General features: G+C 39.5%; 1 protein-coding gene across 1 annotated transcript in view; it reads right to left on the bottom strand.

Moving 5' to 3' along the window:
- Positions 1-4,866: 4,866 nt before the first annotated feature.
- The window catches only part of CUNH8orf37 (chromosome unknown C8orf37 homolog), a gene marked incomplete at its 5' end in the record, with an annotated part of 15,523 nt that continues 5,737 nt past the window's right edge, over positions 4,867-14,652 (bottom strand). Inside the window, 2 exons of the mRNA XM_025199436.1 lie at positions 4,867-6,681; positions 10,543-10,638. Coding sequence (XP_025055221.1) covers positions 6,522-6,681; positions 10,543-10,638 — 256 coding nt within the window. The remainder of the gene's footprint in view (positions 6,682-10,542; positions 10,639-14,652) is intronic.

Here is a 14,652-nt window from a genome sequence, read left to right as displayed (position 1 = left end):
CAATGATGACTCCAAGATCCCTTTCTGCCTCCGTGCTCTCAAGAAGGGAGTTTCCCATCTTATAAGTGTGCTGCTGGTTACTACTGCCCAGGTGCAGCACCCTGCTCTTGTCCGTATTGAAACTCATCTTGTTTTTGTTAGCCCACCCTTGTAACCTATCCAGGTCTTTCTGCAGTCTTTCCCTGCCTACTAGCATGCCTACCTCACCTCAAATTTTGGTATCATCAGCAAATTTGAACAGGTTGCTTTTCACCCCATTGTCCAAATCGCTGATAAAGAAATCGAACAGTGCGGGCCCAAGGACCGAGCCCTGGGGGACTCTGCTGCCCACTTCCCCCCAGGTCGAATATGACCCGTCCACCACCACCCTCTGAGTACGACCCTTCAGCCAATTAGCAATCCATCTGACTGTGTAGGCATTGATGCTAGTCACCTAGTTTTTTAATGAGGATGAGGTGGTCAATAGTGTCAAAGGCCTTGCTGAAGTCCAGAAAGACTACATCCACGGCGACACCTGCATCCAATGCTTTTGTGACCTGATCGTAAAAGGCAATCAGGTTGGTCTGACATGACCTGCCCCTAATGAAACCGTGCTGGTTGCCCATCAATTTAATCAATTTTAAACACTGTCCTTCAGTAAAACCTCAGCTAGAGTACATTTTCTTGTTAAAAGCAGACTAATATCAGTTCTTAGGTTTTTGGGTTTTTTTTGTTTTTTTAAAGACAGGAAATATAGCTTAATTCTCTCTCTGGTGTTAAGGATAAGGACCAAATTCCACTCCTACATTTATGCAGCTCCATTGCTTCATATTAAAGTGTTATACAGTGAGGTATTCTTGGTGCACCATTATTTGTTCCATTGTGTCACTATAACTTCATACAGTGAAGCTTTGTAGAAGCTATCTGTTGAATTCACTCTCCAGTTACTTTGACTTTCATACAATCTAGATAATCTTCTAAAATGCTTTCTATGTTCATTGATGCATCTTGCTTCTTGGTGCCAAATGCTGGCCTTTTACTGCATTCTCTGCCTTTGAAAACTTAGCCTATTTCCACATACCGAATTACACACTATCTAAAAACTTACTGCACTTTATGAGGTCTTAAACTCTAAAACAAACTTCTACCCAGTCCTGGTATAAAGGCTTCATAATCTCTACTGAGCCATAGCAAAAAATGAAATGGGGGAGAGGGAAATGTAAATTCTATTGGAGAAGGATTGTGATGACTTCCTTGTTTGAAGATAGCAGTAAAAGAGGTGTATGCTCCTGTAGTTTATAGCTAAATGACATAGATTCAAGTGTTTTAAGGTCACTGAAATAAAATTGTTTTAACCAGGACTAAATGATTGAATGCCACATTTGTAACTGCTGTACAATAGGTGGCACACCCACCTGTGGACAGTTATCAATTTAACATTTTATGTTTATTTTAGTAACTCAGTTTCTTTTTCTAGAAAAGCCAGTATCACTGTTTTTTTATGAAGCGAGCCAAACAAGAGAGTGAAGAGGAGGTACTCTGCTCTGCATGGTTCTGTTCATTATAGTCTGGGTTAGGTAGTTATTTTTGACATGCAAAAGAATATATTCATTATGACCTCTTTCTTGAATACACTTTACTAAATGAATTGTGTTTTCCTTTCTAATATTAACTCTGAATTCTAACAGTATGCTGTCTCATAATCAAACAGGTGGTAAAAGTTAACAGTAAAATGAATATTTTTGTCTCTTCAGAGTGAGATTCACTTTGCTGATCAGTAATCATTGCATTTCTATGCTTGAACAAGCACTCTGCCCAACAGGACTTCAGCTCAACTGGAACTTTTTAGTGTGTAAATATTTATAGCTGCTAAAATCAATCCTGACCCAGGGCCCAGAGTGCAGTGTCATCTCTTACTGCCACTTGGGCAGCCTGTTAAGATCTTTTTGATTTGACTAGCTGCACATACTGATGCCTTATGTGAAAATTCACTCTGCACTAGATGATATGAGTCTGGGCCAGAAACACTACTGCTCCCTCACTGCTGTGAAAAGATAAAGGAGTCTCCCTTTACAGGAGTTTGGTTATGGCATTTTCCCCAGGATGAATCCAACACTAGTCTAGTTCCCTTTTTGCATCCATGCAACCTGCCTGCCTTCAGTGGAGCTGCATGCATTTAATAAGAGACATGTCTGATGCATGTGACTACATCTTCCCAAGTTATTACTAATTTCATAGGCTCTCCTGTGCTAACTTGTTTGTCAGGACAAGATTCAATGCGAATGCATATTCTCTGTCTGCAATAATCTGGAAAGCTGTCCACAGACAGTGTATTCAGGAATTGGTTTCTTGTCCTAATCTTACCTGGCATTTTTCTGTAGAAGCTACTGCAGTAGGCGTAGAGTTCTCTTCAGCATAAAGCTCATGTATGGCAGCACCTGTGTAGATAAGATTCCTTTTGGATAGAGACAGCACAATAGGCTGCCCTTCACAAGTCACATCCTCTGAGAGCTGCTCTAATTAAAGCGCCTTGAGCGTCTTGTGTATCAGCATCCTTGCACTTCAAAATGGTAGCAATTTAGCTAAAATGATTTAACTAAAGCTCATCGAATGAGATTCAGTTAAAGTGCCCCTGCCACCATTTTGAACTGCACGCTGGTATGTGAGACACTGGAGGCTGCTGCAGCGCGGTAATTACTAAACTCCAGCAGACTCAATTTCATAGCTTTAATAGACATTAGGGGCTGGAAGGGACCTCGTGAGATCATCAAGTCCAGCCCCCCCACCATAGGCAAGAAGTCAGCTGGGATCAAGTGACCCCAGCAAGAAAAATATCCAGACATTTTTGAAAGGGTCCAGAGTAGCTGCTTGCACCACCTCTGAAGGGAGTCTGCTCCAGACCCTGGACACATGCACTGTAAAGGACTTTTTCTTACGTCTAGTCTAAATCGGCCTTCCTGGAATTTGTGGCCCTTAGACCTTGTTATCCCTTGGAGAGCTCTGGTGAACAGCTCTTCTCCCAGGTCCTGATGTACCCCTCTTATATAATTGTAGGCTGCTACCAAGTCACTCCTGACCCTTCTCTTTTCCAGACTCAAGAGTCCCAAATCCCTCAGCTTCTCCTCGTACGACCTGCCTGCCCTCAAGGCATTGGATCATATGAGTGACTCCTCTCTGGACTCTCTCAAGCTTTTCCACATCCCTCCTGAAGTGGGGGGCCCAAAACTGGACACAGTACTCCAGCTGCTGCCTCACCCAGGCCAAGTAAAGTGGGAGGATGACGTCCCTGGTTTTGCTTGAGATGCATCATGGATGCACGCCAGAGTTTGCTTTGCCGGCCACAGCATCACATTGGTGACTCATACTCATCTTGTGGTCAATCATGACTCCAAGTTTAATATCCTATATTTTGCAGGAAAAATAAGTAAGATACCTAACTAAATATTTGTTAGGTGATCATTTTAATTTGCTTTTTTCTTTAATGTTCAATTCTGTCATTTTATTCCTGCACAGTTGTACTCTAACAACAAGAAGACATACTGTTTGGAAATTAAAATAGGATTATATTTCAAAGTGAATGCCTTTCTTATAGATTTATTTTCTTGCAATAAACCAGTATTGTTGTGAATACCTTTTTCATTCATGTGAATTTTTATATCCAGTGTTATGAACAAGGCTGCAGACAAGTTACTTGAAGAAATGTGATAGGTTTGAGTATTCCACCAAAACTATGTCCTCATCTTCAAATAAAACCCACCTCAAGCCCCTAATATGCAAGCTTTTTTACTATTATATGCTTGTAGTGCATATATGTTTGGTGCTATTTGCTGGTAACTTTCTCATCCATAAAAGAACACAGTTTCCACAATTTCCTTTACTTGCAAAACAGCATGAGGTGACCTAGGAAAACAGATGATCAATACTGTAAATAGATTCATCCTTCACTGTCTTGTCTCTGAAATGTTTTGGGTTTTGTACACTTATTGTACTTTCAAGTCCCATTTGATATTTTGATTCCTCACTTTTCTCTTCCTCTCCTCCTCCCAAACCAGTAGGCTGGACAATCCTCTCTTCTCTGCTTGTTGGCTTTGAGAACAGAGACTGTATTACCTATTCATTTCTGTCTTTGATTCAGTTGTTCAGCTGCCTCCCAGATGCTGCTACACACAGAAAGAAAAAAACGGTAATCCAACCCAGCTTTCCCAAAGTCCGGAACAATACCAAGACTGTCTGAAGTTAAGTAATTTATATATAATCCTTTACAAACAAAAGTATTTAACATTAGGTCCATAAAAAGAGTGGTTCCTTCCAAATACAAACTTGGTGGCACAGGCTTTGTAGAAGCTTCCCTGGAATAAACTGTCTGACCTAAAGACAAACAAAACCAAAGCAACTTAGCACTCTGAAGAGCTGATCAACTTCCTTTATAGGGGGAGTGTTTTTCACTAAATCAAATTATGACTATAGGTTTCTTCTCTATCCCCAACTCCAGAGTTCTCAGTATGGAAGCCTCTCAGATAATCTGAAGTAAACTCAGTACAAATCCCAGATGAGCATGGTGGTGCTCTTTATAAACAGCAGGCAGGGAAGTTGAATCTTTCCAACAGCATCAACCCAACTGGCTTATGGGTTTGCCTGTCTCCTGGAACCTGCAGTTCTATATTCTCTAAGAGCTGGGACCTTGTTCTGAAGAAGTTTTTGAAAGCCTCATGCAGAGGTTGAAAACCGATCAAATCCAGACAGAGCTAATGAGCAGAACACTTCCCAAATTTTACTTGCAACCAAAATTCTTCAGGGATGTGACAAGGCAGTTTAAATGGCTGGATGAAGATGACTCACAGCAGCAATAAAAGAGTCAAGGAAATACATTTTTGCAAATATACGCATTTCCATTTATTGGAGGAACCCATGTAGAACAATCTTTATAAAAGAGATTTTTTATACAAAAAGCCGACCAAAAATAGTGTCAGTATTATCTTGCTTCTAAGCTGTTTCATTCATGCTGCCCACATAAGCCTGGTTGTTCTTTTTTGCCAGACACCATTTCTCACATTTGTACTGATACTAATTAAAAACATGAAGGGCTTTAAAAGATGGTTTCTATTTTGTACACCTGGAATTGCATACAGCAAACAATTCTGATGTAAATCTTACAATATTACCTACTATAAAGATATTTACATTTTTCCATTCCATGTTTTTACTTCACTGTATAAAATAGTATCCTCATGCTTTGAAGCATTGAAGTTACAGTCCATTTTTCAATATAATGATTTCCAGTACTGGAAAAAGGTGCATATTTTATATAGGCAGGTGAAAAAGCAAAAGTTTATACATCTACAGGGACATTAATAATACATTAAGCCTTCTCACCAAATAACACAATACTGGAAGCCGTTTTACAATGTTAAGGGGAAAATGCAAATAACTAGTTACAACTTAGCTGTGCATAGGTTTTTTTTTAAAAAACAAACTTAGTAACCAGAACCCCTCCAAACTCTCTCATCAAGCATGGTAGACAGTGGGACAGCACACATATCAGTGGGATATGATTTTGTCACACACTTAAATGCAACTATTTTTCTCCTGAAACAAAACTGTTAAATAACTGTAGAACATATTATTAATTATTCTGAAAATAGAATTATTTTCTCAAATTATTCTGAAAATAGTACAAATTGAAGGATGAGTTAAGTGCATATGTTGTTCCTTTCCCTCCAGTGTGGCCTAAAGGAGAGGGAAAGGAAAGTTCAACAAATTGACTGAAATAAACCTGAGTCCTCATAGAATACTCCTCTGGAGAAAAGGTTTGGAGGAGTCAAGAGTCTGGAGGGAGAGGGGCACAGGGGACCAAGGATATGAAAGAGCACTCTTCAAAGTCTGTAAGTTGTAGTATTGGTGGGTAAAAGAAAGGTCTCTCTGATAATAGCTGGTCCTGTTCTTGTACTTTAGAAGTTGCTCTGCCACTGACTTTTGGGTAACACTTCTTGCGACCACCTGCAGGCAAGTGTCAAATTAATGCTTCCACTCCATGTAATTATCCTCCCAGTTGTGAGACTGTATCACGTGGTGCAGCTGCTTCCCAGCCCTGTCATTTGACTCTCTTCTGGAGTTCCAGATCTTGCAGACATGGGGAACAAGGCTTTCTAATAACTCAGAGAAGCAGGCTAGAGCCTCTACTTTTCATTTTTGCTATACCCCATGCTCAGTTCCCCAGGCTTCTTCTCAGACTTGCCACTGTTAGCTTGAAGCTCTCCTTTGCTAATTTATAATTTGCATTTCCAATGTCACCAGCACCTGGTTTCTAGAGAACCAAAGACCTTCACAATGGATATTTCCTCCACTAATCCAGTTCCTCTGCACTCACGAGACCATTACAGTGAGAGAAAGGCAATCATTTTGAATTTAGTGTCACAATCTATTTCTAGATGAAATGTTCAAGTTCTCATCTGTTCTCAGAAAACTGAGTGGGGAACAGCTTGAGTTTATGATCTGAAAGTCTATTTTCAGACAGGAGTATGTACTTAGAATGTGTGAAGACTTCATTCTGCATGTTTACCACAAACCCAGTGAAGTTGCCGGTCTGTTTGGAGATCGGTTAACTCGTCAATGGACCTCCAGCTGCACTGGCAAGCATAAGCTCGGGATCCTTTCTTTTTGATCATCTTCACTCTTAACTTGCTGAGCTCAGGCATATTATTCCTAACAAGTGCGTAAGTCCATGTTAGAATCATGCAACTTTTTTTTAAGCATAAGATACATAATGCCTGGAGATAACCTTTGATATGGATATAATCACTCCGCTTCCACAGGACTGATGTGCGATTCTGAGAAAAGGATTAAGCCCACAGCATTCTGCTGAAACCACTTTGAACAGACTACCTTTTGTAAAGATACCTGATTAATATTTTTTGCTTTAAACCTCCTCCCCACAGGGTTTTTCTTATAATAGATGCAGTTGTAACGCAACAGCTGCAGCTCCCTGTTGCTTCTATAACAGTGTGCATCTGTGCAGGAAATGTCCAGGGGGAACAGCAACGACTACTGCTCTAAATTCTCTCAACCATGTTCCGTGCATCCACCTGGCCTCTTCATACCCACAGAACCCCAAGATCCCCCCACATCTCATTCTTTCACTGTCATGAGTTTTTTAGTAACAAAATACATATAGTTTAAGAACATATAGCATGTACAGACCTTCACTCTCCCAAGAGAAACTCTTCTTCGAGTGATTTAACCATGGTTGTTCCCAGATTATTTTTCTCTTGGAGCAGCCATTTTTTCTCTGGAAGAAAAAGCCTGAACATCTGTACACTCATTGGGCGCCTATACATGAGCAGCGAGGCTGCTCTGATGTGCTGTAATTACAGTGTTAACTCGATTAATTGAGTCTGCTGGAGCCTGCTGGAGGATGGTAATTACTGCACTCCAGTAGACTCCAGTGTCTTGTGTATTAGCATTCCTGCACTGAAAAATGGAGGCAGGGGGGTTTTAAAGCTCATCGAACAAGCAGTGGCTCTCCCAGGAGAAACTGAATGTCTGTATAAGCAGAAATTGGGTCATTTCAGCTGTATATGCTGGAGCAATAGCTAAAAATCCTGAGGAGGACCAGCAGCACACAGGCCCTTCCATTAAAAGCAGTCCTGCTGCCCTCAAAACCAATTCCCTGATCAGTAATGGACTACTGCAGTGCACGTACTGTCATTGTGGAATCTGTGTAAATACAAAGTCTGTTTAAAAAAGGGCATCATCAACAAGTACTGAATGAAGCTAGTTAGCAGGCCAGTATACTTTAATTTTAAATTTTAAAACATCATCCTCAAGGTAAGTGGTATGCTTTTTATATTGCAATAGCACCCCTGATTTAACAAGGAGGGCTACAGGCTTAGATGGCTGCAGGCTGGTCTGAAATTTATCACTAGATAAAGTGTTAAAGAGTGATGCAAAAAAAAAAAAATAAAAAAAATTCAAGAATGAAAAGTATTTTGAGCCAGAACTCCTTCTACTCTACTGTTTTTAATGATCCACTGTACAATTACTGTGGTAACTATGATAAAAAAACTATGGGGTCCCTCCTGTTGTGAATCTATGAAGGTCTGAGGATAGAGATACTGTAGAAGCTTGGGGAGGGTAGAGAGACAGATACTCTCCACACACCATCCCTCCAGAAATCTGCAAGCAATATAAAACTGATATATATTTGTGACTGGGGCAGTACCAGCTTGTTCTCTGTCCTTCATATAAATTCCTCAACATCAGGAGATTATGGATCAGCAATCAGAGTGCAACTAAAGCACAATAGTCATTCTCCCACGTAGTCCAAGAGTTATGCTGTAGCACATGACATAAGTCAATATGAATCCCCCAATCACAAGTATACAGGGTGTTTCAATGGGGTTTATTCATGCATGTAGTGCTCCCTTGAGTAGAATGCTTTCCCAAGTGAGATTCTTGGGGCAGAGTCCCTGGGCCCTGTCACATGTTCACTGCAACAGTTGCAAATTACTGGAATTCTGTGCTGCATTAAAATTATTCGGGGTGGGTTAGTGGGGGGAGTTGGGGTTGGAATAACAGGTTCACTGCAACAGTTACAAAGCATTGGAATGTTGTGCTTCATTATAAAGTTGCATGCATTTACGGTGGTAGCCATTGTTTTAAATCACTGGAATGCAGTTACTGATTATTGGAATGGAGTGACCTATTAAAGGTAGTATGTGTTACGAGACAACCCTTGACTGAAAGGGAACAACTGCAACATGGATGTCACTTTACACATACTAAACAGCTTCCACCTGTATCTGCTTGCATTTTAACTGCACTTCATGAGTGTTACATTGAACATGTGACATCATCTCTTGTCTTCTGCAAGTCTGTTAAAACCTTAATTTTTTGTACATCATAATCCTGCCAGTTCTGCAGGAGGTCCCAACTCCCCCTTTCAAAGATGCAATGAGGGAGACATATTCAAGAATTATGTAACAGTTCTTCTTGGGAATCATCCATAAAGGTACTGATCTTTTCTATAGGGTATATTCTAAGTATTCATTTTGTTTAGGTTAATACAATGATTAGCTTAAACTGGATCAACTGTATAATAAAATGAGTCCCTATATAAAGTCAAATTCAACTGTAAAGAAAACCTATCCAAGTTAGCCTGTGTGGGATCTGCAATGGAAGATGATGAGGGGAGAGATCATATCACACAGTACAGACTGACAGAAAACAGGAGGAACATGTAGCAAATCACAAATGACACTTCATTTAAAATCCATCAGTGCAGAGAAGCAGAAATAACCAGTGTAAAAGTTAATTTAAAACTTGTTTAAAACAGGGGGTAATGTTACAACCACTGCTGATTGTTTTTAGCCTGATCTTGCTAAATACACCAAGACATCACTGGCCGCCCCCATAAATGTTCAAATATTACACTCTTACTATGAATTAAAAATTCTTCATAGAAATCAATAAGAATTAGAAAGACTGGTAACAGATGCTAGTTTATTTATTCTTTTAATCCCCTAATTTGTTTTAAATCCAGATTAACCTAAATTAAAATAACTGAAAATCCTGTTATAGATTATACACTGTAATCAAGATAATTACTTGATAACAATGCCTTTCACTTTATTTAATTAAACTAATTACTAATCAAGTGAAGAACATATGTTAATACACAGACAACATATACAGCCACTTCAGAAAACTGTCAGTCCAGAGTGTTTTTTACTAATTTGCATTACTGAGAAAAGCAGGAATCTCTCTTTAAGAGACATTCATATTCTTGATCAGAAAGAAAACAAGAGAAGGCCTACAACAAACAGTATGAGAAAGATTATATAAAACAAGATGACCCAGTAACATATTTTTATGACTACAGTGAACTGTTTAGTGTTCTATGCAAGCTATAGCACACCCTCTACTGGTCACACAATCTGAACATCCACTTAACTTGATCCACATACCACAATAAAAGAGATTTTATCAAAACAAATGAAATGCTCTATACCTAAATTCAATGTATAAAGTAAAATAAAACCTCTGTTGGTAGATATAATCCAACAGAGAATTTAGAAACAGAAAATGTCTAACGGGTAAATTCAGACTTCACACTTCTTTGAAAAACAAAATAGAACAATTTTAATCAAGAAAGCAAAATCTCCTTTCAAAATGGCTAGTCCAAATTCTTCCCTATGGAGAACTTCTGGCAATTTGATGGGCTTCATTTAAAAAAAAAAACAAATCAATTTAAAGTTAAACTATTAGTATCTCACCGAATATCTTTTGTAGACTGCACAATCACAATTAGAGTGGAGGAAAAAAAACCTGACAGAAGTAATGACAGTCTGTGACAATAAGGGAATAAGAATATTCATTAATGAATTAGACATACTGCAGAAGAACAGCAGGGACCATATTTCTTCATTAGTAAAAAAAGTAGCCATTGCTTTATATGAAGTACCATTTATTGATGCCAGCAGTAAATATGGCTGGACTTGTACAGTTCACATTTCTGATAAGCATATTAACCCCAAAGTACTAATTACAAACCCACCTGAGACATACCTGAAAAACAGGTAATCACATGACTTATCCCAAAGGTAATCATCATAGTGTGCTACACAGAAGTCACAGGCAGTACAACGTAGCTGATCACATGTTCTGTTCAAAACAAGAGAGTCAAATGTCAGTACTGTTACACACAAAAAGCTACATAAAAAGAATATTAATATTTCAAAATTAAGGACTTAAAAATTAGGAAAATGCCAGAATTTAGGTTGCCTGTTCAACATTTATTTGTGCCCCTTATGCATATGCTTTATGACATGTGCTTTAATTGACTACATGCACTTTAAAAGGATTCCTAACTCATTCAGTAAATAAGACTTTTTTTTTTATATAGTTAGCATTACATTTTATTCTCTTCATTCAGCATACTGCCATACCTTATTTGCTCCTCATCATTCCACTCTGCACTGAATACAGAAATGTAATTTTCCTTATAGGCCATTTTATGGCAAACATCACTTTCTATGGCATCTAGAGGCTTTACAAATGTAAATTAATTATTTTGACAACAATCTTGTGAAGTGTAGCACAGAGGAGTGAAGCTACAATGATCACTCGCATTCATTAATTTTAAGTAACCAGTATGAGACATCTAGGATCTGGTTTCAGATTAAACAGAGACAGTATTATAAAATGTATTAAACATAAAATAGGTAAAAAATAAAATTACAAATGTACTTATAAAAATGTGCATTAAAAATGTGCGGCTGCTCTGTTTGATTTGTTACAGCACTGGTTGCTCAGCACTGCTATAAGACAGTCACCTAATTAATGCAGAACATGCATGGTTGCCTGTGAAAATATTAAAGTGATTTGCTCAGTACCACATAGGGATACTGTGACAGAGCAGTGACAGAATCCAATATTTCAGGGTAGTATTCAATTTCTTTAAACATGAGACCATGCTTTCACGTTTAGCACTCCTTTGCCTCATTCACTAAACACCTTCTAACTTCTGCAACAAATGAGGCAAGTAACCAACAGACACCAACTTAATTACTACATGACTCTGATCCCTAGAGCATCATCCATCCTTGTTCACTGTAGGAGAAAGGCATTTTGTAGAAAATACAGCATGTGCTCCTGTGCTTAGACTACCTCATAATGAACATACCAGTTGGGACCAATATAAGGTTGCATAAGTAACCCTGCTTTTTACATTTTCCAAACTGCATGCTTTGGCTTTACAACTTCTGTGTTTTTTTAATGGAATTATTTTGCATGTAATTTTCTAGGTTTTTAAAAAGTAAACAATACTCCCCCCCACCCACAAGTTTCAGCACATGAAGCAATTCTGACTTCCATGTCAATAACCAGCAAGGCTAGAACTTTTAGACACGCAGCATGGAGCTGCTCACTTTGCACTAATAGAATAACTGGTGGTAATAACAAGTTTAAGCAGTTATCTTTCCGTATCAACCAATCAGACGTGGTTAAAGTACGTACTTTCTCAGTGGGTTTCACAAATATTTGCTAACAGTGGACATTTATTAGGACTTGCTACTGATTTTGTGAGGAAATGAAGCCAGGTTAACAGCTGGGAGGCACCTGTACCAACAATGCTCCCAGACAGTGGGGGACAAATTGGAGAGAGTCCAAAGGAAAGCAACAACATTTTCAGGGGTATTGGGAAACATGGCAGATAAGGAAAGGGTGGAAGACCTGAGCTTAAACTGCAGCACAGGAGACTTAGGTTAGATATGAGGAAGAATTTTCTAATTCTGATGGTTAAGCAGTGGAACAGACTGCCTAACAAGATGTGGAAGCACCATCATTGGAAGTTTTAAAGTAAAAATAAGACAAGCATTTGTCTAGGATGGTATAGACATGAGTGACCCAGTCTTTAACAGGAGGCTGAAATAGGTGAGCTCTTGAGGTTCCTATTGGATATTTTTCTATGATTCTGACTCAGGAATCTGGGCTCTGGAGGACCATGTTCTTTAGTGGCTGGTTACAAAGTTTGGTTTGTTTTTTATTAACCTTTCATTGGAATGATTAATCATCATTCTGGAGCAAAACGTCTTCACAGATTCTACACCTTCACTCCTTCAATTAAGACATTAGAGTATAAAATAAACAGTCCTGAGGTGCCCAGAGCTCCTCTAGTAAAACAAGAGAAAACTAGCTTTGACATCTAAGAGTGAAAAACAAAGGACAACTTTCAAACTCTTTAAGGCCTTCTTTATACATCATCAAGAACCAAAGGGCATATAAACCAGAGTTTAAAAAAAGTCCTTTAGAGCTCCACTTAAAGTTCAGTGAAATTGCAATCTGCTGATTTTTAAGAGGTAAGTAGGGGAAAATGCAGTGTATGATCTCCTAAAGGTTTTCAGGAAATTATTTGGATTCAGAATTGTGAGGTTGGAAGTGACCTCAAGGGTCATCTTATCTAAGCCCCTGCACAAATGCAGGATGTGCTATTCCTCTATTATCCCAGACAAAGGGCTATCTAGCCTTTTCTTCAATAAAGGTGCTACCATAACTTCCCTGGGCAGCTTGTTCCACTGCCCTACTGTTTTGATAGCAAGGATATTTTTCCTCCTTTTCAATCTAAATCTGCTTTGGTGAAGTTTAAACCCATTGCTTCATGTCCTGTCCTCTCTGTCAAGGGAGAATATTTGAAATATCTGAAAACTGCGATCATGTCTCTCCTTAATCTCCTTTTTGCCAAACTCTTCTTTCTACCTTTACTCTTACAGATTGTGTTCTAACCCTTATTTTGTTGCTTGCCTCTGGAGCCTCTCCAGTTTCTTCACATCCTTTTTAAACTCTAGAACTCAGAATGGTACACAATACCTAAGTGAGGCCTAACCAGCATTTATTACATATAAAAGTTTCTGGCTAAAGTTTTCAAAATAAGTTAGCCTAAAGTTGGTGCCTAAATATGAATTTTAGAGCATTTATATTTCTTGCTTAAAAATTAGAATAGAATGGCATCCCTAGGAACTATGGAAACTTCCCTGTAAACCAGGTAACTTCTACTTAGGGTCTGAAACATGGTTTTGACAGTATAACTGAGAACAAACTTGAAATGCTGTCTTTAATTTAAGGACCAGTTACTTTACCTATTCAACTCAAAAGGAATTTGACCAGCTACCAGAAAGAACAAGATCAAGTCATAAAACTTTACGCTTGCCATAAACACGTGTACAATATGGAAATTGTTTTAATTATTTCTACACAAATCTTCAGACTTATTCAAGTTATAATTACCATGCTGCATACAATTAAACCTAGATCATTTCTACCTGGGTGGTTTGCAACCCATCTAGTTCACAGTGGGTTGCTGAATTAAGGATAAACTCAGCTTTTTGCTGCAGGTTTTACTGTCTGTACTTGAATCCAAGACAACCCTGAAATTAAGACAACCACCCATAGAAAATTTCTTATAATTTTCTATGTATAGAATCTAATTATTGTAGAATAGTTTTAATTTGTTCCCCTTAATACTGTAGGCAGTGGGGGAGACAGGTGATGAGGAGGGCAGTAATGGAGCAGGCAGTGGAGGGAACAGTGGTAGACAGGCAGTAGGGAGGCAGGTAGTGTAGAGGTGGGACAGACAGTGTGGGCGGCATGCAGCTTTCTCCCTGACACCTGTCTCTCCCCCTACTTACCCTCCCTTGTGCTTGCCCCCCACAACCTCAGACCCCTGTCCCCTCTTCCTCACCCTGCACTTCTGCCCCCCCCCACCTCTTTGGACTCCTGCCAGCCCTTCCCTCCTCCCCCACAAAGTCTTTACCCCTGCCTGCCCCTTCACCTCCCATTTACCTTAGCTCAAGTGCTGGCAGGTTCCATCCCTGTTGCAGCCTGGGGCACTGAGCATTGTCCTACACCAGACCTGTAGCAGTGGCATGTAACTGTGTAACTGGCCCTGCAGCAGCAGTGCTGGTCTGAGGCCATGCTCTGTGCTTCAGGCTACAGCAGGGAGACCCTCCAAGCATTGGAGGAAAGGTAAAGGGGAGTGTGGTGGGGTGGACTGGTGAGAGAAGTGGCAGTGGGAGGTGTGAAGACCGGGTGCAGTAGGGGACCAAGGTTGCAGGGAAGAATTGGTCGGGTGAGCACAGGGTGTGGGCAGCAGGCAGCAGCTGCAGCTCCAGTCCCAACACA

The sequence above is a fragment of the Alligator sinensis genome, unplaced genomic scaffold (genome assembly GCF_000455745.1).
Source record: "Alligator sinensis unplaced genomic scaffold, ASM45574v1 scaffold273_1, whole genome shotgun sequence".
Taxonomy (NCBI): Eukaryota; Metazoa; Chordata; order Crocodylia; family Alligatoridae; genus Alligator; species Alligator sinensis.
This window is presented reverse-complemented; position numbering and strand designations above follow the sequence as displayed.